At 38.1% G+C, this 26,506-nt stretch overlaps 1 protein-coding gene and 1 long non-coding RNA gene across 2 annotated transcripts in view; one reads left to right on the top strand and one right to left on the bottom strand.

Annotated features, from left to right (window-relative positions):
* The window catches only part of LOC113070267 (titin-like), a 126,496-nt gene that overhangs the window by 54,529 nt on the left and 45,461 nt on the right, over nt 1-26,506 (bottom strand). The window contains exons 6-7 of the mRNA XM_026243498.1: nt 25,847-26,137; nt 22,424-22,678 (exon numbers count right to left, since the gene is read on the bottom strand). Coding sequence (XP_026099283.1) covers nt 22,424-22,678; nt 25,847-26,137 — 546 coding nt within the window. The remainder of the gene's footprint in view (nt 1-22,423; nt 22,679-25,846; nt 26,138-26,506) is intronic.
* LOC113070268 (uncharacterized) lies at nt 23,494-25,299 on the top strand. The gene is made up of 4 exons (XR_003279893.1): nt 23,494-23,627; nt 24,660-24,695; nt 25,075-25,121; nt 25,205-25,299. It is a non-coding gene; the product is annotated as an uncharacterized LOC113070268 (long non-coding RNA).

The following is a 26,506-nucleotide window of genomic DNA, read 5'->3' as shown; positions in this document are numbered from 1 at the left end:
TAGTGTGAGTTAAGGGCACTGCACTTTGGCGTTTTTAAGATCGGGACAGTCTTGTACTCTCACTTCCTGTCACGAGCACACATTCTCAAGTAGCCAAGAGTGCAAGTGTGGATATTTGGAAAAGGCATACCAGTGCTTAGGTTACTACTCCTATCAGATGTGAAATACAATGTTTTAGTATTATTATTACTGTAATTTTTTTTTTTTAAAAGATACAATGTTAATAATAATTATAAGTCAAGGATCAGTCATTGTACCATTGAGATAAGCATATTTGTTTATTTAAAAGTAAATAATCCACAACCATAACACTCAATCTTAATAGAAAGAAAAACAAGTTTTAAGAAAACACCTTAATAAGAAAAGTAAGAACAAAAAGTAAACATATGGCAATCATACAGAGGACAAAGTAAAAGCTTTTTTTTTTCCCAATATGCAAATAAATTAATCGAGTTAATGTATTACAATATATATATATATATATATATATATATATATATATATATATATATATATATATATATATATATATATATATATATATTTATATATTAGTGGTGGGCATAGATAAAATTGTTTAATCTAGATTAATCTCACTTGTGATTTTGAAATTAATCAAGATTAATCTAGATTAAAATGGCTCATTCGAATTGCCGTAGCTGGGGCCCCGGTGAAGGTTGTACAAGTGGGCCCTGTTTGAAATTGTTTAATTTGTATGTTCGTTTATTTTTATTTATTTGTGCTATTAACACAATGTTTAAAGAGCCACACAGATGGGAAATCAAAAATTACCTGTATTACAGTGTATGATATAGCTGTCCATCAGTGTAAACAATGTGCAAAGTAATTAAACCAAAAAGTACACAATTTATAAAGGTATTGGCTTCTAAAGTAAGAAGTCGACTCTGAATCGCTGAAACGAGTCGTTATAGATTTCAAATCTTTTGCCCATCTCTATGTACGTCACTAGGAACACTTTGCATAATAATCTCCGCCTACCGTCTTGGGAGAAACGGATCTCTGACCTGCCCCACCCCCCCACACAGACGCTCTGGTTGGTGTGAGAGCTTCATGTCGAGGAGACAGTGTGTTTTTAATTGTAAAGGCAAGTTTGTTTTATTTTCACTGCCAAAGAATGAAAATCAGAGGAACCAATGGCTAAAATTAATTTTTACCACAATAACAGAGCAGTACAACAAATCCCTTTTGTTCGGTTAACAACATTTCAATGATAACCGCTTTTCTAATCTCGGTGAGTACAGCGGGATTTTCAAAGCATTTGCCCATAAAAGAGGGTTCATTACCAAATTTATTTAGAACAACGAGCACCTCCGAATCACAACGCGAAGTATGATTATGAAGTTATGTGTCTGTTTTCTCCCGAGCGACTTTTCAGTATGTGTGCTGTCTGCAGCCTGTCTGCGCTGATCGTCATGTACATCGTGATACTCAACGAAGAGACATGAGAGAGATATCTATAGAAAGCTTGACATGTCTACTTTAAAACTAAACAAGTGCTGGCGAACAGATAATCTGTGATAAAGTAATCCATATGAAAACAGCGCTATGTCTGTTTTTCATGTCTCCCTTCATTATATGTGACCACGCCCCCGAGCTGAAGGCGCTATTCAGATTCAAACTGAAGCGCGCGGCTTGAATACACCCACACAGAAGAAAAAGCAGCGAGACTGTTCAAGTTTTTTTATTTTACTGTTTGCTTCGCGATGAGAGGAATAAGACATAATTCACCCCAAACAGATGCTAACGCATAGTTTACCGTGGAGGTGTGTGCGAAACAACCAATCAAACCTGACTATGTTGTTGACCAATCAGAACACAGTATGCTACCGAAAGGTGGGGTTTAAGGAGACTGAATCTTTTGAACAGCTTTGCGCGAACCGTTTGGGGATCTCTGAGAATTGAGGTAATTTTAAAATTATATTTTGACAAAATGACAATGTTTTTTAACCTTGGATGGATTTAATCCTAATGTACAGGACTTATAAACAGTGATAGGAAGCTTAGAATTTTCATCTTACTGGCTCTTTAAGTTTTTTTCAAGTTTGTAGTCAAGGTACAGAAACCAAATAATTAAATGTAAAATAGCACTGGATAGTCTTCAATGTAAAAATTAAATATACATTCAAACCTACATTTATTCAGACACCTTCGACATTTCTTACATTATTACTGTTTTGCTATATATATCAAAAATTATATCTGGTGTCTGGATAATTTTTGTATTTTGAATTTATATTTTTGATTTGTATTTGTTCGTTCAGGTGCAGGAGGGACTTCGATGAGAACTTTGCAGAAGAGAGCTCGGTTCAGTGTCACTGTCCGTGATACGCGGCTCTCTCTCTCTCATGCGCACCGAACACAGCGCGTGGGTAACCAGCTACTCGGTTCAGCTTTTCCGCATCTTGTGTTTGGATGCTTTAATGTTGAAATCGACAAGCGGCAAGGCTTAAAAAGACGTGAAAAAGATAAGCTTTCGTGATGATGCGCAGCAGTGGCCTGTCAACTGTCCTGAGCATCTTTTTAAGCTGGCCTCAGCCAGTCGGTTATATAAAATATAGGGATGCACCGAATCCAGATTTTTGGGGTTCGGCCGAATACCGAATCCACTGTTTAAGATTCGGCCGAATCCGAAACCGAATACCGAATCCTACTCGCATCCTTATTCCATTAACACAGTAAAACACATTAATGAAGTAAACAACGTCCACAGCAATGTATTTTTCATTTTATTTTATTTTAACTGTAAAAAAAGAAAGAAAAAAAAGAATAGGCAACATTATGACAGGATGACAAGTGAGAAAAACTTTTTTGACATTTACCAAGCTTAGCGTTTTTCTTTTCTTTTTAAAAATCAGAATATGTTTGTTGACTTAACTGAAATGAATGTAATTGAACATTAACTCAATAAACATGGATAGTAGGCTGTTTAGTTTTCGTTTATAACAGTAGCTATAGGCTACGATTAGAACAGTAGCCAAATATTACGAAAAATATTACGGAAGATCACACACATCTCCTGCATCATAATTAAATTAACGTAAAACCTCTAATCTTTCACATGAAATGAGAGTTTAATAAAAAAAAAAAAAAAAAAAAAAAAAAAAAAAAAAAAAAGACGCTCATTAAAAGGTGACAGCCGGTTGCGAGTGTGAGAACTAATGTCCCCAGCAGTACTGAAAAGTCTTTCACTGGGTACAGAGGTAGATTTTTGCCAGCAGTGGATATCGCTGCTGGTTTGTCTTCCACCACTGAAGAGGATCATCTCTAAGAGGAATCAAAAGCCTCACCGAAAAATCGCTTATCTCCACGTCAGCACCCGATGTGACTGGCTGGCTCTGTATTGCTACGGTAAATCGTCCCAGCCGCTCAAGATTCCTGAACCGTTTAGTTTAGAGCGAACTGTCAAAATGCCCAGTATTCGGCCGAATCCGAATCCGAATCCTGGATTCGGTGCATCCCTAATAAAAGGTGAAGGTCATCATAGCTTGCTCCGTATAGACCCAATATATATATATATTAGGGGTGTAACGGTACGTGTATTCATACACGTTTCGGCACAGGGCTTTCGGTACGGTGCCCATGTGTACCGAATGACGGAACGCAATATTTTGTGTGCGGAACTTAAGTACATTTTCGTGTTTCCAAACGAACATATTAAGTGGCAGAAGTCTCCGCGTTCAGCGCAAATGCCGACCTGCAGCTGACATACTGGATGCATGGCGCAAGCGTCTCAGCTGCGTGTCGTGTCCGTTTTTAATTAGGCTCCCATGTTAACAGGTTAGAGCTTGCAGACTGTCTGCGTGAGACGTGCGGAAAACGTTTGCATGCTAGAAATAGAACCGACGCCTATTTTTCATGCAACAGGCAAGCGTGTTGGAAGCATTTCCAGGCAAAGTAGAATAGGAAAATATGTTTATATGTCATTTTGTATACGAATACATATTAATTCATGACACTTTGATGTTTGAAAGTCTATAGGTTGACATAAATTCAGATATAAATGTAATTTAAAAATTAAATTAATAATTATAAATTTTCAAATATTGCACCCGTCAAACATAGTCTATTTTGTCGTCAATACTGTTGACGGTGTCCTTTATCAGTAGGCTTTATATTTATTCTCAACATGAAGTATAGACATTGTTGTTATGAAGACAAGAGCCTGGTCTGTCGACGGGGAAGTCGTGGCCTAATGGTTAGAGGGTTGGACTCCCAATCGAAGGGTTGTGGGTTCTAGTCTCGGGCCGGCAGGAATTGTGGGTGGGGGTAGTGCATGAACAGCTCTCTCTCCACCTTCCATACCACGACTTAGGTGCCCTTGAGCAAGGCATCGAACCCCCAACTGCTCCCCGGGCGCCGCAGCATAAATGGCTGCCCACTGCTCCGGGTGTGTGCTCACAGTGTGTGTGTGTGTTCACTGCTCTGTGTGTGTGCATTTCGGATGGGTTAAATGCAGAGCACAAATTCTGAGTATGGGTCACCATACTTGGCTGAATGTCACTTCACTTTTCACTTTCTCCCTCTATGTCCCCTACAGCAGCAGCAGCGCACCAGGGTTCTGGTTCTGTTCTGGTGAAGCAGGCCTAGAAGCTGAGATTGGTAATGCTGCACTGTAATCATTATATTTTATTATATTGGATATTGGAGACTGAGAGTATTTTATTTAGTGGAGCACTTTGCAGCAGTATTTTATTTCTTATTCTTTGTTTAATTTTATATATATATTATTAAAAAGTATTTTAAAAAAAGCGTATAGTAATAAACAACCTGCAGTTTAATGTTTGCATTTCTTTCCCTTACTGTACCAAAAATGAACCGAACAGTGACTTTAAAACCGAGTTATGTACCGAACCGTGATTTTTGCGTACCGTTACACCCCTAATATATATATATATATATATATATATATATATATATATATATTTATAATATTTGCATTATGAGACAGATATTATGGCTTTGTACAGATATGTACAGAAATAACTTTTATTATTATTATTATTATTATTATTATTATTATTACTTCTGAATATTGTAATTTCTTTCCATCCATTATTCATCTCCCCATACAATCACTTTTTACAACGGTAGGTCTCTACAACACTGCAGTTCAGTTCTACTTTTTTTTTTCTTTTTTTTTTGCAAACAAGCTGGTTTTTAGATTATAAAACTGTACAAAAGTGCAGCTCCGGTTAGACAAAGTGCTGTACTAATGCAGTTGTTTTAAAATAATCATATATCATTTAGCTGTGTGTCAGTGCATGTTGATTTCTCGTGAAGTGATTCAGAGTCCTGGAGAGGCAGAAATATTACAGTAAGCTCAACATCTGGTTTCATGCATTCATAACACACAAAATACATACTTTGATTACATACTTTAGTAATTAGTAGTGGATAGTCCAGAAATTGGAATGTTACAGGAATAATTGTTTACAAAATGAATGTTTTTATGGCTGTACAAAGTGCATGTATAGTATGCATAATATTTAATAAAAGCATTTAGGCAGTTTATGATTTATTGTCTGTCTAAACAACTTCCCATTGCACAGGGCTTCAAAATAACCCAGGGTTATGAATTATCAATGAAAGCTATACGAACATTAAAAAAGAGAGAGATAGAATTACTAAAACTTTGACAAAAATGAAAAAAAAAAGTCTCTTAATAATACTAGAATAAGACTGAACTTAACTTTACCTTTGAATGATGTCAGGCCATTGTCTACTGATGCTGATGTGTCTTCATCTTGAAGAGAAAAATTGTGAGAGTCATTTGTGATAAACTATAATATATATATATATATATATATATATATATATATATATATATATATATATATATATATATATATATATATTGTGTAAAAGACTATAAGACTCCTCCTGTAATGACTCTCCAAGCCACTAGGAGAGCTGTTTGCTACCAAGTGTAACTACTCTCCCAACCATTGATGGGCACCCCCTGCCCCTTAATGAGAGAACTCTCCAGGCCACTAGGTGGCAGTAACGGCCATGAACTCTTTAATTAAGACTGCACATCAAGTTAATGTGTTCCACCTGTACTTTGACCTATTTAAGTTTGACAGTTTCATTGAGCTGTATTCAGTATTGAGCCTACCCAGTATGTATTACCTGTGTTGTAGAACTGTTAAGTTTCATTTTCCAGTTGCCTATTGGACTACCTTCTGTTTTGTGCTGTAAAGCTGTAGCTGATATTTGTTTATATTTTACTACTGAGATCAAGTAAAGACTGCCTGCCTCTGAGTTACCTGAGCCTCTGAGTTTGCCCTTCCTTCTGCACACGGGTCTTCTAAGAAACTGTACTTCCGAGTAGACCAGAGGTAGAGAACTAGCTTTCCCTGACTGAGAGACCTGGGTTCGAAACCCACCTCAGACATCCCATGCCAGTCCAGCGTGACAGCAAGACTGAACCATGGAAGTAGACCCAGCAGAAGAACATACTCCTCCCTCCAATGTGGAACGGATACTATCTGATCTATCTAGCCAAGCTGCGACCATTCATAAGCATGAACAAATCCTGACTGAAATTCTGCAGCGTCTTAGACTTCAATCTATATCTCAATCCTCTACAGACCCACAAACCCAGTCCATACCTCAAATTGCTCCAGTCCCAAGGTACTGCTCCACCACCTTGTCCCCTGCTCGAGCCTAGACTTCCAGCCCCTGAGAGGTATGATGGGAACCCAGAGAGGTGTTGGGGATTCATTACACCGTGTACCCTTGCTTTCCAACTGCAGCCTAACAGTTTCCCTACAGACAGCAGCAGAGTGGCTTATATGACAAACCCTCTTGTGGGAAAGGCACTTGATTCGGCTACAGCTCTCTGGGAGAGGAGGTCTCCTCTCACGTCCAACAGTGATCTCTTCATAGCTGAGATGAGGAAGGTCTTCCACCACCACTGTTAGTGGAGCAGAGGTTGATCATCGACTTCTTCAACTTGCACAAGGAACCCGCAGAGATTGCTATCGAGTTCCGCACCCTGGCTGCAGAAAGTGAGTGGGATCAGCGAGCCCTGAAAGCTGCATTCCATCGTGCTCTATCACGAGTTAAAAGATGAGCTGGCCTATAGAGACCCAGCCCCTGATTTGGAGTCTCTAATTGATGTTGCCATCAGACTGGACAACTACATTCGAGATTGTCAAAGTGAACGTTGTCATGAGACTCGACTACCCGCAATCCACACCCCCACTGGTTTTGTGGAACCTTCCTCACTGACTGGGTGTCCTGAAGAGCCAATGCAGCTGGGAAGAACCCGGTTATCACAGGCTGAGAGGGAGAGATGCATGAGAGATAAGTATTGCCTGTACTGTGGTGAGTCTGGTCACTTCCGGGCCAATTGTCCTGAACTGGCGGGAAAGGCTGCTCTCGCCCAAGAACAGGGGGTCTGGGACGAGAGTAATTATTTACCCCCTACCAGCAGCTTCGGGCCTTTTGATTGATGTCTCAATTTCCTGAGGCAATGAATGTCATGAGCTCATGGCTTTCATAGATTCTGGTGCTGCAGGAAATTTCATGGATTCCGCATTGGCGACACAGTTAAAGATTCAGCACATCACTCTCCATGATCCTTTAACTGTTACCGCATTGGATGGGTCTTCCAACCAGATAAGTGAGTGGGGGCCTAACTGCTGTGTGTCTGGCTTGTCTCTCTGCCATTCTCTTGAGCCACAGGCAACCTTCCCATCCAAAGAGAGACTGACTATATCTGGACTGAGACAAGTGGCTTCCACAGATCTCTCTGCCTCTCCAGAGTTATCCCGTGTCCCCCAAGAGTATGCAGACCTCTGTGAAGTGTTCAGCAAGGAACGTGCTGCCTCTCTTCCTCGGCTATATCAACAAGGCTATTGACAGTGGATTCATCCGCCCTTCAACCTCACTGGCAGATGCTGGGTTTTTCTTTGTGGGAAAGAAGGATGGCAGTTTCCATCCATGTATTGACTACCAGGGTTTAAATCATATCACTGTAAAGAATCGTTACCCACTGCCATAGATGACCTCTGCCTTTGAACTTCTACAAGGTGCAACAATATTCACCAAACTGGATCTTAGGAATGCCCACCACCTGGTCAGAAGACTGTGTTCAACACCCCAACTGGCCATTATGAGTATCAGGTAATGCCCTTTGGTCTAGTCAATGCCCCAGCCGTCTTCCAGGCATTCACTAATGATGTTCTAAGAGAGATGCTAAACAAATTTGTATTTGTTTATCTGGATGACATCTTAATCTTCTCCCATTGTTACCAAGATCATGTCCAGCATGTCCGGCAGGTTTTGTCTCAGCTGTTAAGTAACAAGCTCTTTGTGAAGATTGAGAACAGTGAGTTCCATGTATCACCTGTCTCCTTCCTTGGGTTCATTGTCTCCAATGGCAGCATTCAGATGGATCCTAGCAAGTCCCATGCAGTTCTGAACTGGCCTCAGCCTTGCTCTGTCAAACAGGTACAGCGCTTCCTTGGTTTTGCAAATTTTTATTGGAGATTTATACGAAATTTCAGCTCTATTGCAGAACCCCTTACAACCCTTACCAAGAAGACCTCAAAGCCATTTCAATGGACAGAAAGGGATAATCAGGCAATTAGAGCTGCTCAAGAATCGCTTCACCACTTCACCCATCCTGACCCTCCCTGACCCAGAGTTGCCTTTTGTAGTAGAAATGGATGCATCAGATGTTGGAGATGGAGCTTTTTTGTCCCAAAAGGCCAAATGAGACAATAAGATTGTGCCTTTTTTTTCACGTCGACTCACCCAAGCAAAAAATAACTATGATATAGGGAACCGAGAGTTGCTGGCAGTGGAGCTGGCACTACAGGAATGGAGACACTGGCATGATGGGGCCAAACACCCATTTGTTATTTGGACAGATCACAGGAACCTCACATACATCCGGGAGGCCAAGAGGCTGAATCCACGCCAGGCTCGATGGGCTCTCTTTTTTTAACCGCTTTGAGTTCATTCTCTCTTATCGACCTGGCTCGAAGAACTCAAAGCCTGATTCCCTTTCAAGACAGTTTGACATGCCAGATTTGGAGGACAGATCTGAGCCCATCATTCCCAGCTCCAAGGTGGTGGCAGGGGTTCATTGGGGAATAGAAGTGGCAGTAAGGAAGGCTCAACGACAACAGCCTGACCCAGGTAATGGCCCCCCAGGCTGCCTTTTTATTCTTAATGTTGTACGCTCTGATGTGTTGCAGTGGGGACATGCATCTCTTCTTTCTGATCACCCTGAAGTTGCAAGAACTTTGAAGCGCATCCAGACACAGTTTTGGTGGCCCAGTATGCAGGTGGATGTCCGGAAATTTGTGTCTGGCTGTTCTGTATGTGCCCAGAATAAAGAACCTAAAGCCCACCCTCAAGGTCTACTCCATTCTTTACCCATCCCAAGACGTCCATGGTCTCATATCTCCTTGGACCTTGTGACTGGACTTCCTAATTCACAAGGTAACACAGTCATCTTGTTGGTAGTAGACTGATTCTCAAAAGCATGTCATATGATACCTCTGCCTAAGATCCCCACAGCTTGTCAGACCGCAGAACTCATGATGCAGCACGTCTTCAGGATCCATGGGTTTCCTCAATATATGGTCTCTGATCGGGGGTCACAATTTACTTCTCGATGTTAGAAAGCTTCTGGCCGTCTGATTGGAGCATCCATCAGTCTGTCTTATGGATTCCACCCAGTCTAATGGTCATACAGAACGGGTCAACCAAAAGATTGAGAAGACCCTCAGATGCCTGGTGTCCAATAATCAAAGCACCTGGAGCTCCTGTCTGACCTGGGCTGAATTTGATCATAACACCCTACACCATTCATCCTTGGGCATGACTCCATTCGAATGTCAATTTGGGTTTCCCTCAGTTTTGTTTCCGGAGCAGGAACCGGAGGTCCAGGTACCAGCTGCAACCCAGCTAGTCAAGCGGTGTCGTCAGGCCTGGCGGAAAGCACATACAGCCTTACTGAGAGCATCACAACAGCAGCAGAAACAGGCCAACCAGCGCCGTAGAATTGGGCCATCACTATGTCAAGGTCAGAGGGTGTGGTTGTCAACTAAGGATCCTCCACTTCATCTAGAGTCTCGGAAACTGGCACCCCGATTCATTGGTCCTTTTAAGATCCTTAGGAATATCAACCCTACCGGCTACTCTTACCAAGGTCTATGCGCATCCACCCCACTTTTCACATTTCACGTTTGAAACCTGTAGTCTGCTCACCTCTATCCACAGCCAAGAAGCCCCCCCCCCCATTACCCCAAATCATTGGTGGGCAGCCAGTGTATACTGTCTGTCGACTGCTACATTCACGTCCAGTCCGTCGAAGGGTGCAATACCTAGTGGACTGGGAGTGTATGGCCCAGAAGAGCGGTCCTAGGTGCCAGCTGGAGACATCCTAGATCCAGACCTGATCAGAGAGTTCCACCGCCATGACTCCAACCATAGCCAGCGGAATGTCAGGAGCCGTTCCTGAGAGAGGGGCTCCTGTAAGACTCCTCCTTTAATGACTGCTACCACGTGTAATTACTCTCCCAACCATTGGTGGGCACCCCCTGCCCCTTAATGAGAGAACTCTCCAGGCCACTAGGTGGCACTAACGGCCATGAACTCTTTAATTAAGACTGCTCATTAAGTTAATGTTTTCCACCTGTACTTTGACCTATTTAAGTTTGACAGTTTCATTGAGCGGTGTTCAGTCTTGAGCCTACCCATTAGTATTGCTTGTGTTGTAGAACTGTTACGTTTTATTTTCCAGTTGCCTATTTGACTACCTTCTGTTTTGTGCTGTAAAGCTGTAGCTGATATTTTGTTTAAATTTTACTACTGAGATCAAGTAAGGACTGTCTGCCTTTGAGTTACCTAAGCCTCTGAGTTTGCCCTTCCTTCTGCACATGGGTCTTCTAAGAAACTATTCTTCCCAGTAGACCAGAGGTAGAGAACTAGCTTTCCCTGACTGGGAAACCCGAGTTCAAGACCCACCTCAGACACCCCATGCCAGTCCAGCGTGACACAGACTTATAGCTCAGAAACATTATCCTAATCATGTAACTGATGTACTGTACATAAGTGAAAAATAACTGATTTATATTATGATTGGTAGAAAAACAATTGTTGGATCTTTTACCTTTAATCACACCGTCCTCATGAACAGCTGAACAGATTAGTTCTACTTTTTCCTGAGATTCTGGATGAATACAGAGAGAGTGTGGAAATTACTTTTACATACTTATGGCTTGGCTTTCAAACCTGTTCACTTTGAAACATTTAATATTTTTGCAAAGTATAATGTTAGTAAATCATTTGATTGTAATGTTAGTAAAAGCACATACCCTCCAGCTCTTTTGGTCTGTTGTCCATGTACTCCTTCATGGGTGAAATAGTTTCTGTAGGATAATCATAGACCCATGTAAATTTACAGAGAAATTTTACACACACACATTCTAGCAGATGTGGTTTACGATAAGTCTAGGCATAATGGGTTTTATACTGTAAAACTGTTTTTCTGTCACCCTATAACTTTTTTTTTCCTCATAAAACACCATTTAGTATGTTAGTAAGCCTTTTGGTTTATGAAGACACAGGAAGTGTCCTCATAAACCATGTTTACATTGTTGTACCATTGAAATTTTACAGATTTGTGACCTCATAAACCATATATAGCAGAATACACACAAAGAGCAAAACTTACGGTTCTTGGAGTCAGTCATTGAGAAAAACAAATCCTCTGGTGCTGTTTCTTGTACCTCTAATGATAAGAAATGAAATTTTTGTAAGGAGTATTTTAAATATCAAATGTAATTCAAAACAAGATAATGTTGAGTACAAAATGTGGTCATGTTAGACAATATCAACAATAATAACAGTGTATGATTGTCCTCTTTTTGTGTTATTGTGTCTTTGCTACATGACTATTTCAAAGTTTGGGGTCACTAAGAATTGCAAAAAAATTTAATGTTTTTTTTTATTAATTTATTATATATATATATATATATATATATATATATATATATATATATATATATATATATATATATACACTTTTTTTTTTCTTTTCTTTTTTTTATGCTGTAATTTTGAAATAAACCCTAAAAATGTATAACGATTCCCACAAAAAAAAAAAAAAAAAAATGTAAGCAGCACAGATGGTGGTACTACAGTATTTGTAGTCTGAGCAATTGGTTACACAAGGCTGGTTACTGGTGCTTGGTATGAATAACAAGACCAACAGCATAAAGAAGCTTAATTTCAGAAGTATATGTATTAATAGCTCATTGTACCTGGTTTACGGGTGATTTTTAGAATGATGCATCCAATGATCAGAATAACAATACAACAGACAAGACATCCTGAGATGGCTAGCAGTATTTTCCTTTTGAATACTGTAATAATGAGGGAAAGGCACACATTTAGATAAATTGAGTTAAATCAACATTTCCTCCAAATAATGTTATATAGAAATACATTTTCTGGAAAAATACGTTTATTTATTTATTTATTTATTTATTTATTTATTTATTTATTTTGTCTGTCATGTTGACAGAATATTTATAATCTCACTGAAAATAAAATATATAAACTAAAAATTTTTGTTTTTTCTTCAAAAATCTTAAAAGCATTCTGACATTGTTTTAATGCACAAGTTATTCACATTTACACACTATATGAAACAGGTTTAACAATAAATATTCCCATTACTCACTAATATTATTGGCTACGAAGCCGTCACTCAGAGCAGAGTACAGAGGTCTCTCTGTGTTTATTCCCTTGCACTTGAATTCACTTTTGATTGTTTCTTCATTTCCTGTCACTTTGAGTACATCTGAGGATCCATTGAGCTGCTGTCCGTTCATGAACCAAGTGTAGTTCCACTGTCTGCCGTCTGAGATGTTACACCTGAGAGTCACATCCCCGGTCATGATGTCACTCAGTTCAGTCTCCAGACTCAGAAATGCAGGTGGACGAGCTTAGAGCAAAGTAATATGTTACTTAACGATTTTTTTTTTTTACATCTAAAATATATTTAATTGTGAGCCATCTAATCAGGATAGCCCTTAGTGCTTTTACTTTTACCAGTTTTAGTAACGATTCAGAATGTACTTACTATTGAAATCACTACTTTATTGACACAATATAAGTTCAAAGAAAATTATACAGTCAACTACATTTTTAAAGTGACTGTGTCATCATTTAGTCCTCTTCATGTCATTCCAACCATGCATGAATTTCTTTCTCCTGTAGAGAATTAAAGGCAAGGTAGATGATTTGGTTGAAAAGCATTTTTTTTATGCTGGTTGAAAGTCTCTTTACACCATGTTCCAAATTATTATGCAAGTGACATATCAATAGGTTTTGGTACAATAAAGTGTCAGAACATTTCACGTAGCTGGTATTAATCTCAGACTGGTTTGGTCAATAGTTTGCCAGGTCTTTTAAGGTAAATGGAAACCCTACTTAATTAATAAATGGTTATTATAATAGTTTCTAGTGTGTATGTTTGGGCAAAAAAAGATCTACAAAGTTACAAATCTCAAAGTCCACTCCAAAGGGAGATACTTAATTTTTTTAATGGCTCGTTTGAACTACAGCGTTGTTTTCTGGGTTTTGTGATGTCACAAAGCGGCTCATTAGAATATCATTAAAATAATTCCCGCCTACGGAAACACATATTGTTGGGTGGTGGGGAAGGGCAAGGTCTTGTTAGAACACTTGGTCGCCATCCCAAATGATGCACTATACATATGCACTCATACACAATGCACTTATGCATTATGTACTCAATCATGTATTGAATGAATTATATATATGGTTATTTTATCATTTCTTAATTGGAGTCTGGTAGCCCCTCCCCCTTCACTATGTAATTAAAGTTGTGACAGTTGAGTGCATGAGGTGTCCAATATTCCACACTTGCTGCTTCATTTTGCAATTTGGTCCAATGATTTTTTGTGTATATGACTTTCTTCTTTCAAATGAATTCAGTCGGAGTTCATTAAAAGAACACAACACCGCATTCCACAGTTCAGAAAGATTCCCCATTGAACTATTAGTGTGTCATAAAACATGGTGCCAAGATGGCTAAATGAGATGTCATCCCCCTCTTCTCTTCTCGTGCCTGTCTAATCTCATACCAGTGACGGCAGGACAGCAGAAAAAGGGTTCTCTTTGTTCCCCAAACTTAAGACCACATGGCCAAGAACCCCTGTGGTGACCCCAATGCAGAAATCCCCAGCCTTATCAGGAATCAGGAAGGATGCTAAGGCATTCCTTTGGCCCAGGATCACCAAAAAACCTTAAACCAGGGACATTTGTCTTCCAAAACAAATAGACTGAAATTTAACCCACTTGTGGTTTAATACAAACAACGGTCTCAAAATTGCTTTCAATAAGCTGAATTGATTACAAGTATTTACCTCACACATTTCTTAAGTATCATGTATGTTCTATATAACCTGTGGAATTATTTTTGTGTGTTTAACTTTCATTACAGCCTAACAACATTTTTTGATTGCAAAGCCATGACACCATATAATCATGCATTCTTGATTGTTTGTGGTTTTCCCTTTTGGGAAGAGGTAAAAAAATATATTTTTACAGTTGATCACTAGGTGGGACCATTTACCCTTTAGATAGGCCTGTGCAAAAAAAGGCTTAGTTTCTGGCTTGTATATGGAGTTATATGGAGTATAATAGCAAATTATAGTGTGTGTGTGTGTGTGTGTGTGTGTGAGAGAGAGAGAGAGAGAGAGAGAGAGAGAGAGAGAAAGAGAGGGTGTGAGGGAGACCTTTGTGCACTTACCTTGATGTACAGTACCGGAAAAAATCAAAATATGCTCCTCATGCTCTCAGAACTACATGGAGTAAACAATAAAAAAAGAAGTGTGTTTATCCACATGCTGCCTTTTGATGGTGAAAAGTACAGATGGCCTATATGTGAAATGCTTGTCTTTTCTTGATGGTAAAGCCAGTTTAAAACCTTAAAATCCTGTAAAAAAAATCTACTTTGCATTAAATTTATGAACATAATGTATTATGAACCAAAATGCAATACCAACTTCAAATAAGCTGCAGCTCGCTGGAGGGGTCACGCCACATAATCATTTCTAAAAAGTTGCTTGCTGCTCTTCTCACCTTTAAATGACGATGCCATGCAAGTGTTTAAATCAATGTACTTTGCTTTTGTTTAGTCTGTTCCCTTGTTAAGTCTGACGTCACGTAGCAGCGCTTCCGTGTCCACACGCTCTATCAGTTACCACGAGAAAACAACAAAAGGTGCTAATATAAACTCACAATGTAATAGAATACTAGCGAAAAAGTTATAATCTTAACCTTTAACTCCATAGCGAAAGTACCAGATAGCCAGACAATGAAAATATAAATATAAAAAAATATACATAAAAATTATTTGTGTTTGGGACACTGTGAGCACGGAGACTGTAGTGTGTATCGTAAGTTTGAAAGCGTTTAGCTTAAATTATCAATATGAATAAACAATGCTCATAAACTGCTGCTGAAGTCATATTCTCAAGTGAAGCGAGTTGAGGCCTGAACCGGAAACAGTGCTTCTTACGTCATCACTTAACAACCAAATTCTTTCACCACCATTAAAAGGCAGCAGGTGCATAAATACACTTTTTTTTACTCTATGTAGTTCTGAGAGCTGAGGTGTACATTTTGATTTTCTGAAATACATCAAGGTAAGTGCGCAAAGGTCTCTCTCACACACTCTGTCTCTCTCTTTCTCAAACACACACACATACACACACAATATAATATGCTGTTATACTCCATATAGCTTCATATACAAGTCAGAAACTAAGCTTTTTTTGCACAGGCCTATCCAAAGGGTTAATGGTCCCACCTAGAGATCAACTGTAAAAATAACAAATGTTACCTCTTCCCAACAGGGAAAACCACCAACAATCAAGAATCTCACACACACACAAACACTATAATTTGCTGTTATACTCCATATAACTCCATATACAAGCCAGAAACTAAGCCTTTTTTTGCACAGGCCTATCTAAAGGGTTAATGGTCCCACATAGTGATCAACTGTAAAAATATATTTTTTTACCTCTTCCCAAAAGGGAAAACCACAAACAATCAAGAATGCATGATTATATGGTGTCATGGCTTTGCAATCAAAAAAATGTCGTTATAATGGAAGTCAATGGGGCAAAAACAGCCACCAACAACTAATTAGGGAGAAATTTTTTTAATCTAAATTTTTTAAATCTGCACAAAAACTAACAATGCATCAAAGCCAATGTTGCTACTAATCTTTGACATGCCCAAGACTGTTATAAAAAGTAAAAAAAAATCCAGCCACAATTACTTTTATATTGAAAATAAGTCATTTTGTGTGTTTCCCCCCCAAATCAGTGACATCATTTATGAACTTGGCAATTAAAGAGTTAAATTCTTGGATTTTTTTTTTAAACATTTGGTAGTTTTAATCAGGACTGAAGTTGATTAACAGAATTATGCAAAGAAATTTGAAAAAAAATATGAATCTGATACATTTTTACAGCAGTTTAATTGAGTGGATGTTTTCATCCACGAACAACTTGAAAGGGTAGTGAATTTGAACAATGCACAAGGGTTAAGTTAGCATTAGCAGAGTTGTTTGTTTTGCAGCATTGAGCAGTTATTTTACATAACTTTATCAAACAAAACAGTACAAAAGCATTTCCAGATGACAAATATCTGGACATGCCTAGTAGTTGATGTTAATTATTGTTTTCTAAAAACATAATTTCAAGTCAACGACATCCCATATTAAAAAGATTTTATATCAATCACAGCTCATCAATCATGTCCAGATATTTGACTGGTGGTGGTGTCAGTATGGATGTTAATCCTATTTCTGTAAAATGTTTGTGAAAATTAAATATAAATCTCCCAAGAAATTCTGTACATATACCAAATACTTTGACAATCAATATATACTTAATACACTTCTGCTAATGCAAGGATATGGTGTCTGTATTTTTTTCCACACCAAGCCACACCCCTCCATAAGCCCCTCACCCATGACAAAGCCCCACCCCCAAAATCTCACTCTAAGATGAACTCAAAAGTTGGCAGCCCTGATAACACACACACACACACACACACACACACACACACACACACACACACACACACACACATTCATTTATATAATAAAAAAAAAGAAAAAAAATAAATAAAAAGGGCATGTGCTTTAGCCCCCTTTGATGTCTATATGTGCACGTGTCTAGGTCAATGGGACATGAGGTAAATTGACATTGCATTCAACTCCTGTGCATGTTTATGTGTTTTGAAGGAGGCGTGGAGAGTGATTTGCAGGAATGGTGGGATCTTAAGCTTTCAAAGCTAGCTTGCTATTGCTAGCCTTTTGAAATGTTTAATTAATATCAAAATGTATTTTGTGTTCCACAGAAGAGGAAAGTCATACAGTTGTAAACAACATGAAATGAGTGTGAAATAATTACAAAATTGTAATGTTATTTTGGGTGAACATGTCCCTTTAACATGGAAATTTATCGTTTTAAACTCGTTGAGTTCACTGGTTATATCCTGTAAATGAAATGGTCGCAGAGGTAGTTTATATGTTCAGACAAGTCTAACTCACCTTGAACTCGCACTTGTAGAGTCTCACTGTCCACTGAGAAGTCTCCTCTCTGTGCTTTGCAGAGATAGTCACCAGTGTCAGTCAGAGATACTGCGTCGATGGTGAATTCTGAATTTTTGATCAGAGGCTTTGCGGCTTTATGCCAGTGGTATTCCCAACCTACTCCTGTCATTTTACAATCAAACTGGACTCGCTCCTCAGTGTAGAACAACTCAAACCACTCATGTTTGTTAATGATTGGTTTTGGTGTGATGTCTAAGAGCAACAGACGTACAATTAGAAACAGTGGAATACATTCAAACAAATAGCTGATTTGAAGATGCTTGATGTTCTAGGTAATCTTTACATTATTATATTTTCAAGATGTATGTATTAGAATTATTTCAAATGAGCATAAATATCTTAATTTTGAATAAAAAAATAGTATAAGCATGGTTTAAATATGGCTAGCTTTAAAACTTGCATGAATCTTGTTTAAAACATATATGCTTTATTGAATGGTTTACATGTAATAAATTGACATATTTAACAAATTTAATGATGATAAATATATAAACCTGGTTCCGTATCGATAATTCAATTTTACTGTGTCGCAAATGTGTTATGGGGGAAAAAGTAATTTTTCTCTGATAGCTGAAGCATTTAAAAAAAAATATATAATACAGTGTAACTACACGGCCATTGGTTTGTGCAGTGAATTAAAAATGAACCAATGGATTGGCTGGATTGGCCTTCAATGGCAGTGGTCACAGCTTCTCTCCTGCCACCATTCGGCGAGAATATTTCAAAGAACAAATTTCTAAAGTGCATATTTTTGACGGAGTTGTTTCAAATGTTGGGATGTTATTACATCATGTGTAGGTCTCCCCTGCACGCTGATGATGGTCACAGTCCACTGTCACCATGATTTAAAGAACAGGGAGAGGAAAGGGCAAAGTCTTGCTGCAACTGAACCACCCCTCAAGCAGCCTCGAGTATCCCTCCAAGCACCCTGTTCTGTTGTAAATATGTCTGTTGTAAACAAGGGCCCCATTCATGTGGCCAGACAACAAGCCGCTGTTATAGCGGGGAAAATAAAACACAAACATACTCAAAATGAGAGAAGAAAATCCTCTTTCACTTATCATGAGAGTCAAGACCCCCAAACAGCAACTTTCTACTTGAACCAATCTTACCTCTTGCCACATGGGCCCAGGCCTGGCAGGCCATTCTTCAAGTGTCAGATTGGGTTTTGGGGATAAGAAGACACTCTGACTGAGCACTTCAGTTTCACTCTCAATCAAGCAATCTGTGCTGTTTTTCAGTTCATCTGAATGGATGTGCAACACACCTTTATTTGATATACTGTAAACTCAAGTGCGAAGGTTCACGACTCATGACCCTTTGTCTCTCACACACAGAGAGACAGAGAGAGAATTGACACGCTACATGTAAACAATATTCTTTGTTGTATTTTCCTGTCAAAACTGCATTCCTTTTGAATTCTTAAGTCTGGCGAGTAAACAACAAAAAATTTTTACTAGCCTATGGTGATTCAATTAACAAGGTGTCTGTAAAGGGTTGCAAATAGAGATTACCCACTTAGTTCACTCAAAAAACCTGAGTTTCAGTGGCCTGGTTCCCACCTTGGAGCAAGGACACACATATCCTGCGTGCCGAGGGCACTGCTTCTTTTCTCTGGATCTGAAAGATGCCCCCACCACGGATTTTTCTTGCCAGTGGATCGCATTTCTCAGAGCAGTTTTTTAACTCAACCTCAATGAGGGTGGTAGTCGCGCCAGAACGTGCACTGGCTATACAATAGCTCACAGCCTCAATTAAAATTGGAGCTTCTCCTCTCTCAGGATGTTTCAGAAGATGCTAGGCCTCATGGCCTCTACATCTCCGCTGATATACATGGGCCTGCTTTGCATAAGGCCACTGCAGTACTAGCTAAAAACCAAGGGTTCTACCCCAAGCTTGCCATCACAAAAGCCTTTGTATCAAGGTGGATCAGACCTGTGTGGCTGCTCTGGCACCTTGGAAATACCTCCAGTTGCTGGAACAGGGCATGGCTACAATCAACCAATCTCTTCCCACTGTCCCTCAAGACCACCCTGTTGCTAGGGTTAGCATTGGACAAGTGAATGAGAGACTTACAGGCACTCTCGGTGAGCCCTACCTGCCTTGAATTTGGGCCCAGCGACTTCAAGGTCATCCTGAAGCCAAGGCATGGTTATATACCTAAAGTGCTCTCCACCCCATTTAAAGCACAGGTTATAACCATATCAGTGCTTTCTTCCTGGGAGGATGATCAAAAGTTGAACTTTCTCTGTCCTGTCAGGGCTCTGAGAATTTACACTGATTAGTGTTCTACCCTGGTTAGGCAGTCAGAACAATTCTTTGTAGGCTTTGATGGAGCATACTCCTCTTTGGGCCTGTAATACCCTATGGGATTAAGGGCCTATTCCACCACAGGCATAACCTCATCCTGGGTTTGGTCTAGCAGTATGTCCAGCGCAGAAATCTGTGCGGCGGCTGGCTGGGCCCCGCTGTCTACCTTTGCCAGGTTGTATAATTGGGATGTCCTGGCCTTACAAGCACGGGTCCTTTCTGCATAGTAGGCAGGCACCTGCCAAGGGCAGAACCAGTTCTTAGGCTTTGACCTATTCCTGTACGCTCTTGGCCCTCCCTGAGGGCCTAGGCTGAATGGAGACTTCCCTGAATTAATTAATTAATTAATTAATTAAGGGCAGGCTGACCTTGGTGAGTTTGGCCCTTTTGCCTCCTGCAGAGTTATCCCGCTGATAACATGGACCCTCTGAACCCCTTTTGGTGCTTAAGGCGAGTCAAATATTGCTTGTTTCTCTGACATAGCTTGGCAGGATTGTTATGGAAATGGTACTCATTCCTATATCTCAGGGAACCAAGGTTTCATTAGTAACGGAGTATGTTGTTCTGTATTTAAAAAATAGTTGACGTGTTAATATTAATTCATATAAAATCTAAATCTAATTTCTTATTTCATTTATGGGCGACTAGCAAATATGCATCACATTAAGTGTGTTAGTTTTTGTTAAATCTTTGTAATCCAAATGGATGGACATTTTATTGAAATACATACATCTTCAAAATAGGACAAAATAATCTTTTGAGTTTATGGAAAGCACAAAATGACATTTTTATTGCCCTAAGGCACCTGGGATTTTACTATCTGAACTCTTTTGTTAGTTTCTTTCAATTTTTTATGCAAATGTTTTTCTCTGCAGAAATACTGTCCTGAATGACTCGCTTTTTTTGAGAGGATTTCCAAGAAAGGAAATTTCCTCATCCTTTGCCTTTCCATCGATAGCACTTTTCACTTACTTTTTATTTTTTCGCTTGGGTAAAAAAAAGTTTTCCTTGGAAATGCTGTTTAGTTGCTGCTAATAATGATGCTAATAGTGTCTGACCTCTGAAAGCTATTGTCAAGAGTAGGCAGGAAACTGTACACTGATATAGGACAATGCAAATTAAAACACATTATATACTATAAACAACTTCTTCATTAAACTGAAGTTTAAGGTGCCTGTCATTATTGCTTTCATGTGCATCATTCATAGAATATCATGTCAAAAGCAGTTTTACTTGCCTTTAATACGAAGTTGCACAGCTTCAGTTTCTCTTGTAGTCACCATTGTTCTCGTCAGATGTTTTCCTCTGCAGGTGTACTGTCCTGAATGACCCGCTTTTGCTGAGCTGATGGAGAGTGTGTTTCTAGAAAAGGAAATTTCCTTATCCGCTTTAAGCGAACCTCCGTTTTTAAACCATTCATAGCCCCATTTATTTGACTCTTCATCAACTGAACACTTCAGAGTCACTTTCTCAGTTGGGTAAAACATATTCCATTGAGACTCTATTGACAGTTTTAGTTTAGGTAGCTCTGCACAGATAAACAGCATAACATTTTTTTTTTTTTTCTAACAATGTTTCTGTATATGTAAAACTCAATATTGAATAATTACAAAACAAACAATGTTGACAATTTAAAGAACATAAAACTATTATACAAGCATGAAGTTATGATTTATGCTAAATCCATTTAACGGTCTTCGAAAATAAGAAAAAATAATGTATTTTAAATGCAACAGATTATGATTTAACCATGACATGTCTTTTAAGCTAGACAATAATTGATTCTTACCATGGACTGTTAACAAATGTTGTGTGCTTCTTGCAGTAGACACCTTTCTGCCCTGCAGCTCAGCTTGACACACATAGTGGCCGTAATGACTGGACTTTACTGACAGTGTGAGAGTGTTCCCTTTTATGTTTGTTTCATCACTGGAGACGATTTTGCTTGAGTCCTTGAACCACATATAATTCCAGTTTTCTGAAACACCTTGAATCACACACTCTAAATACACTTTTTCACCAGGATATGCTTCTGTCCAATCAGACTGAATTTGTGGTTCAGGCGGTTCTAAAAGAAGAGAACAAAATGGAGGATGAATGAGGTCAGATATATGTGGTATAATGAGATACATGCATGAACAGTAGGTGTTGCTTATATGCCAGCGGGCACAGATATGTCATGAAGAAGTGGAAGTAAACTGTTGATAAAAGATAGTTGAAAGCACGTAGCTTGAGATCCTGAAGTTCAATACTGTGCAATACACAACAATACATAATAGAGAACCTAATCCTAAGATGTTCATGCATTTCCTGGGAATTTTACTGAGGCATCGTAGACTCAGTGAATTCACAATGGGAATAATATTACATAATAGAAAATTATAAAGAGGTAAATTATGGACTCACTCTGAACTCGCACTTGTAGAGTCTCACTGTCCACTGAGAAGTCTCCTCTCTTTGCTTTACAGTGATAATTACCACGGTCAGACAGAGATACTGCATCTATGGTCAATTCTGGATGTGTGATCCGAAGGGTTGAGCCTTTATACCAGTGGTATTCCCAACCTACTCCTGGCATATTACAATGAAGCTGGACTCGATCCTCAGTGTAGAACAACTCAAACCACACATGTTTTGTGATGGTTGGTTTTGGTTTGATGTCTAGAAGCAACAGAGGTTAAAAATTAAAAACACTCAACCACTTTTAAACAAAAACTCTCTTGAATTGCATGTGCTTTTTATTATTTATTATCCAAAACTAAATGAACTGACTCATGCTGCCAATAGTGTCTGACCGCTGTCGAGAAGAGTGGACAGGAAACTTTAAATGCAGACATGAAACACTGTACACTGATACAGCTTCTTCACTGGAATGCATTTTAAGGCACACTGTAAACGATTTCTGTTGTTTTCACAGTATTATTGCTGTATTATCAGAGAAAGCTTACTGTAGAAACAGTTTACAGTAAGTTGCTGTCAATTTTATAACTTTTGCAGTATTATTGCTGTATTACCAGCTTTGTCTTACTGTAGAAACTATTTACAGGACAGCTGCTGTCAATTTATGCTATTCTTTGAAAAAACAATAGAGTGGGAAAATAATTACAGTAATCCTTATATTACTGTTAAATTGATGACAGTAATAATCCAATTTACAAGGAATTTTATTTATTAATTATATATTTATTTATAAGGAATTTTATAATACATCGTTTCATATGGTAACCCATATATTAAGGCATTTGGCATATAGTTAAAAAAAGTTGAATGATTTATGTGGGTGTTTTTTAATTGCGTATCTTTATGGTTCCCAGATTTTGACACAAAACCCAACTAATCTCATAGGTTATAGCCAACAATTTTGTGGGTGGGAGGTAGTTGTAGAGATGTAGATGTCAAAAATATAGGCTAGGTAAATAGATTAAATCAATTCCCATGATATATTTTTAATATTATTATTTGGCTTTCTATTAAACACACTAATTACATAAAGAGCGGAATCGTACGCGATATACCTGGCAACCAATCATCTAAACCGTCAGCCTGCACTCATTTTCCAATTCATTTTCTGAGCCTTTGAGGATGAACAAGACCAACGAGAACCAGTCAGGTGAGATATACAATTTTATTCAATATCTTAAAGATGTGTATTTCACCCCAAAGGGAAGATATTCGTTTTAACGTTACCACTAAATAATCGGTGGTGAGTTTGATAGTAGTCTGTAACACAAACATTCTAACGTTAACCAAATATTAATTATCACAAGGTTTTCTGTTAATGTTAGTTAATAATTTCAAGTTTAGAACAAGGTAATCGAAATGTTCTTCTTTCTGAACATTTGTGTGTAACTTACACCGTGTGCGTGTGTCCTGTCGCGATCGAGGCCTTACGCGCCTAAACCTAAAGCTATGTTCGAAATCGACCTATTACACTAATGTTATGCACGACTTGAAGGGATAATCACAGTGTTTTCAGTCATATTATACATTTATTGCGTGAGTACAACCGATGTATACATTTAAAGTGAATACACAGGCAGTGAAAGTCGGACCGGATTAATTCCCTCGTCTCGGTATAGTCCTTCTTCAGACCAGACGTTCCCATGATTTTGCTCACTCGTTTTCATTAACTTCTTCAAGTGCATTAATATCTGAATACAGCCACTGCCAACGCACTGCGGATAATTTAGTTGTATATTTGATATTGTTTGATATTCACGATAATGGCTATTATAATCCCCGTATTCTTGTCACTTTGGGTGCTTCTTATTTCTTATTTGTGACAAATCAGGTTCTCCCTCGAAATCGGGTCTCTGTTAGGACACCAAGAGATCTCAAATTAATTGTAATAGGTACATAAATAAATAATAATAATTTAATAGATTAGCCATTTTTTTTACAAGTAATAAATTAAATGCACAGGTTGAATAATTAATACTAGCATTCAATTATTTGATTTACTTAAATTATATGTTAAGTTTTTTTTTGTGCTATTTTTAAGTTGCATTTAAGTTGATAGCTTGTCATTTCTGGTCTTTGAAATTTGTTTTCTTTTCAAATTATTTAATTTGATTCTATATATTGGAATTGTTTTGTAACCTTTTTATGTTTTAACTGATCCATGTTTCTCTATGTATTACAGGTAAAAATCATTGGTGAAGTCACCAGATGTGGATGGGTAAGTACTGCATCTAAAGTTAAAATTGTTTGGAAATAAGATTACAAATGCCTTTATCTTGCAAAGTGTGTCATTACTCTGTAAAGTCTATTCCAGAATTTGTCAGACTTGCTAAGGAACACAGGAATCTTGCAAACTATAGATTATCTTGTGGATTTTTCAGTGTCCATGTAACTTCAAAACTGCCGTTGGCCTTCGTACACATATGTATCGTAACCATGCAGTGATTACACCAAGTGCTGACAAATCACACAGTGGTGTTAATATGACATGCCAGGTTATGGAATGTTCTTTCACTTCCACATCTGGGGATGCATGGTGAAACGAATATCTCTGTGTAGGTCTATGCAGTGTTGAATATGTTTTTCATTTCTTTCAGCGTGTATGTTGTTCGACATTGCAGCGTGCTGATGAGTTAATAAAGAGGTAAGTCATTTTCAAGTCTGTTTATCACATTGATGTCGGTCAAGCTGTAGTGCAACTTAATTTTTGTGTTTTGTTCTCTATAGGCAGCAAAAACCTGGGATCTGCATTGGCCCTGTCAAGTCTGGAGAGTGTTTTTACCATTTAATGAATTAAATTGTAATAAAAGTTTTTAAATGGACTTCTGAGTGTTGTCATAATTTACGTGACATTTAATAATCAGTAATATAACTGTGTGAATTTTTTTTTGCATACAAGCCTTTATATTTCATTCTTTTTTAAGCATGTAACAGGTTGTAGTTAGTTATATGTTGTGTATAGATGAGTATATGTGAATATAAAAACTACCGTAATCAATTATACTGCATAATAACTTTACAGTATTTTAAAATACAGTGCAAAAACATGAACTGTAATTAATTTTACAGTATAAATATACTGTAAGTTATTATACAGTATGTTGTGAACTACTGTAGTCAGGTTTACAGTAATATTACCGTGGAATAAAATACTGAAGCTTGCTGGCTATTTGTTGCCAGTAAGTTACTGTTGATTTTACGTGAAATTTTTTACAGTGCACCTGTAACTCTTTCTTTCAGATAATTCATAGAAAATCATGTTTTTTAAAATCAGGTAAAAATATTCAACAGCTTTTTCACAGGACTCTCTTGGCGCCTGTCACTTGTCATTTATATATATTAATCATAGAATATCATAAGTAGTTTTACCCTGAATACGAAGTTGCACAGCTTCAGTTTCTCTTGTAGTCACCATTGTTCTCGTCAGATGTTTTCCTCTGCAGGTGTACTGTCCTGAATGACCCGCTTTTGCTGAGCTGATGGAGAGTGTGTTTCCAGTAAAGGAAATGTCCTTATCCTTTTTAAGCAAACCTCTGTTTTTAAACCATTCATAGCCCCATTTATTTGACTCTTCATCAACTGAACACTTCAGAGTCACTTTCTCAGTTGGGTAAAACATATTCCATTGAGACTCTATTGACAATTTCAGCTGAGGCAGTTCTGCACAGATAAATAACAATGTAATTTAGAATTGTACAAAACATACACTTTTCTTTATAATTTATAAATAACCTTTATGAAAGTATTTTAAAGACAATTTAGGTAACACTTAATAGTCTAGGGACCAATTCTCACTTAGTTACTTATAAGCATAACTATTATTAACATATTGGGTTTTTATTAGTACTTATGAAGAACATATTCTGCATGACCAAGTTCTACATTCCTAATCCTACCCAATAGCTAAATTTAACAACTTCTTTAACTATTTATAAGCAGCAATTTAGGAGTTTGTTCAGGCAAAAGTCATAGTTAATGGTTTGTTATTAACAAGAATTGGACCTTAAAATAAAGTGACTGCAATTTGTA

Source organism: Carassius auratus, unplaced genomic scaffold, assembly GCF_003368295.1.
Source record: "Carassius auratus strain Wakin unplaced genomic scaffold, ASM336829v1 scaf_tig00003633, whole genome shotgun sequence".
Classification (NCBI taxonomy): Eukaryota; Metazoa; Chordata; class Actinopteri; order Cypriniformes; family Cyprinidae; genus Carassius; species Carassius auratus.
Note: the sequence above shows the minus strand (reverse complement) of the source record. Positions and strands in the feature narration are given on the sequence as shown.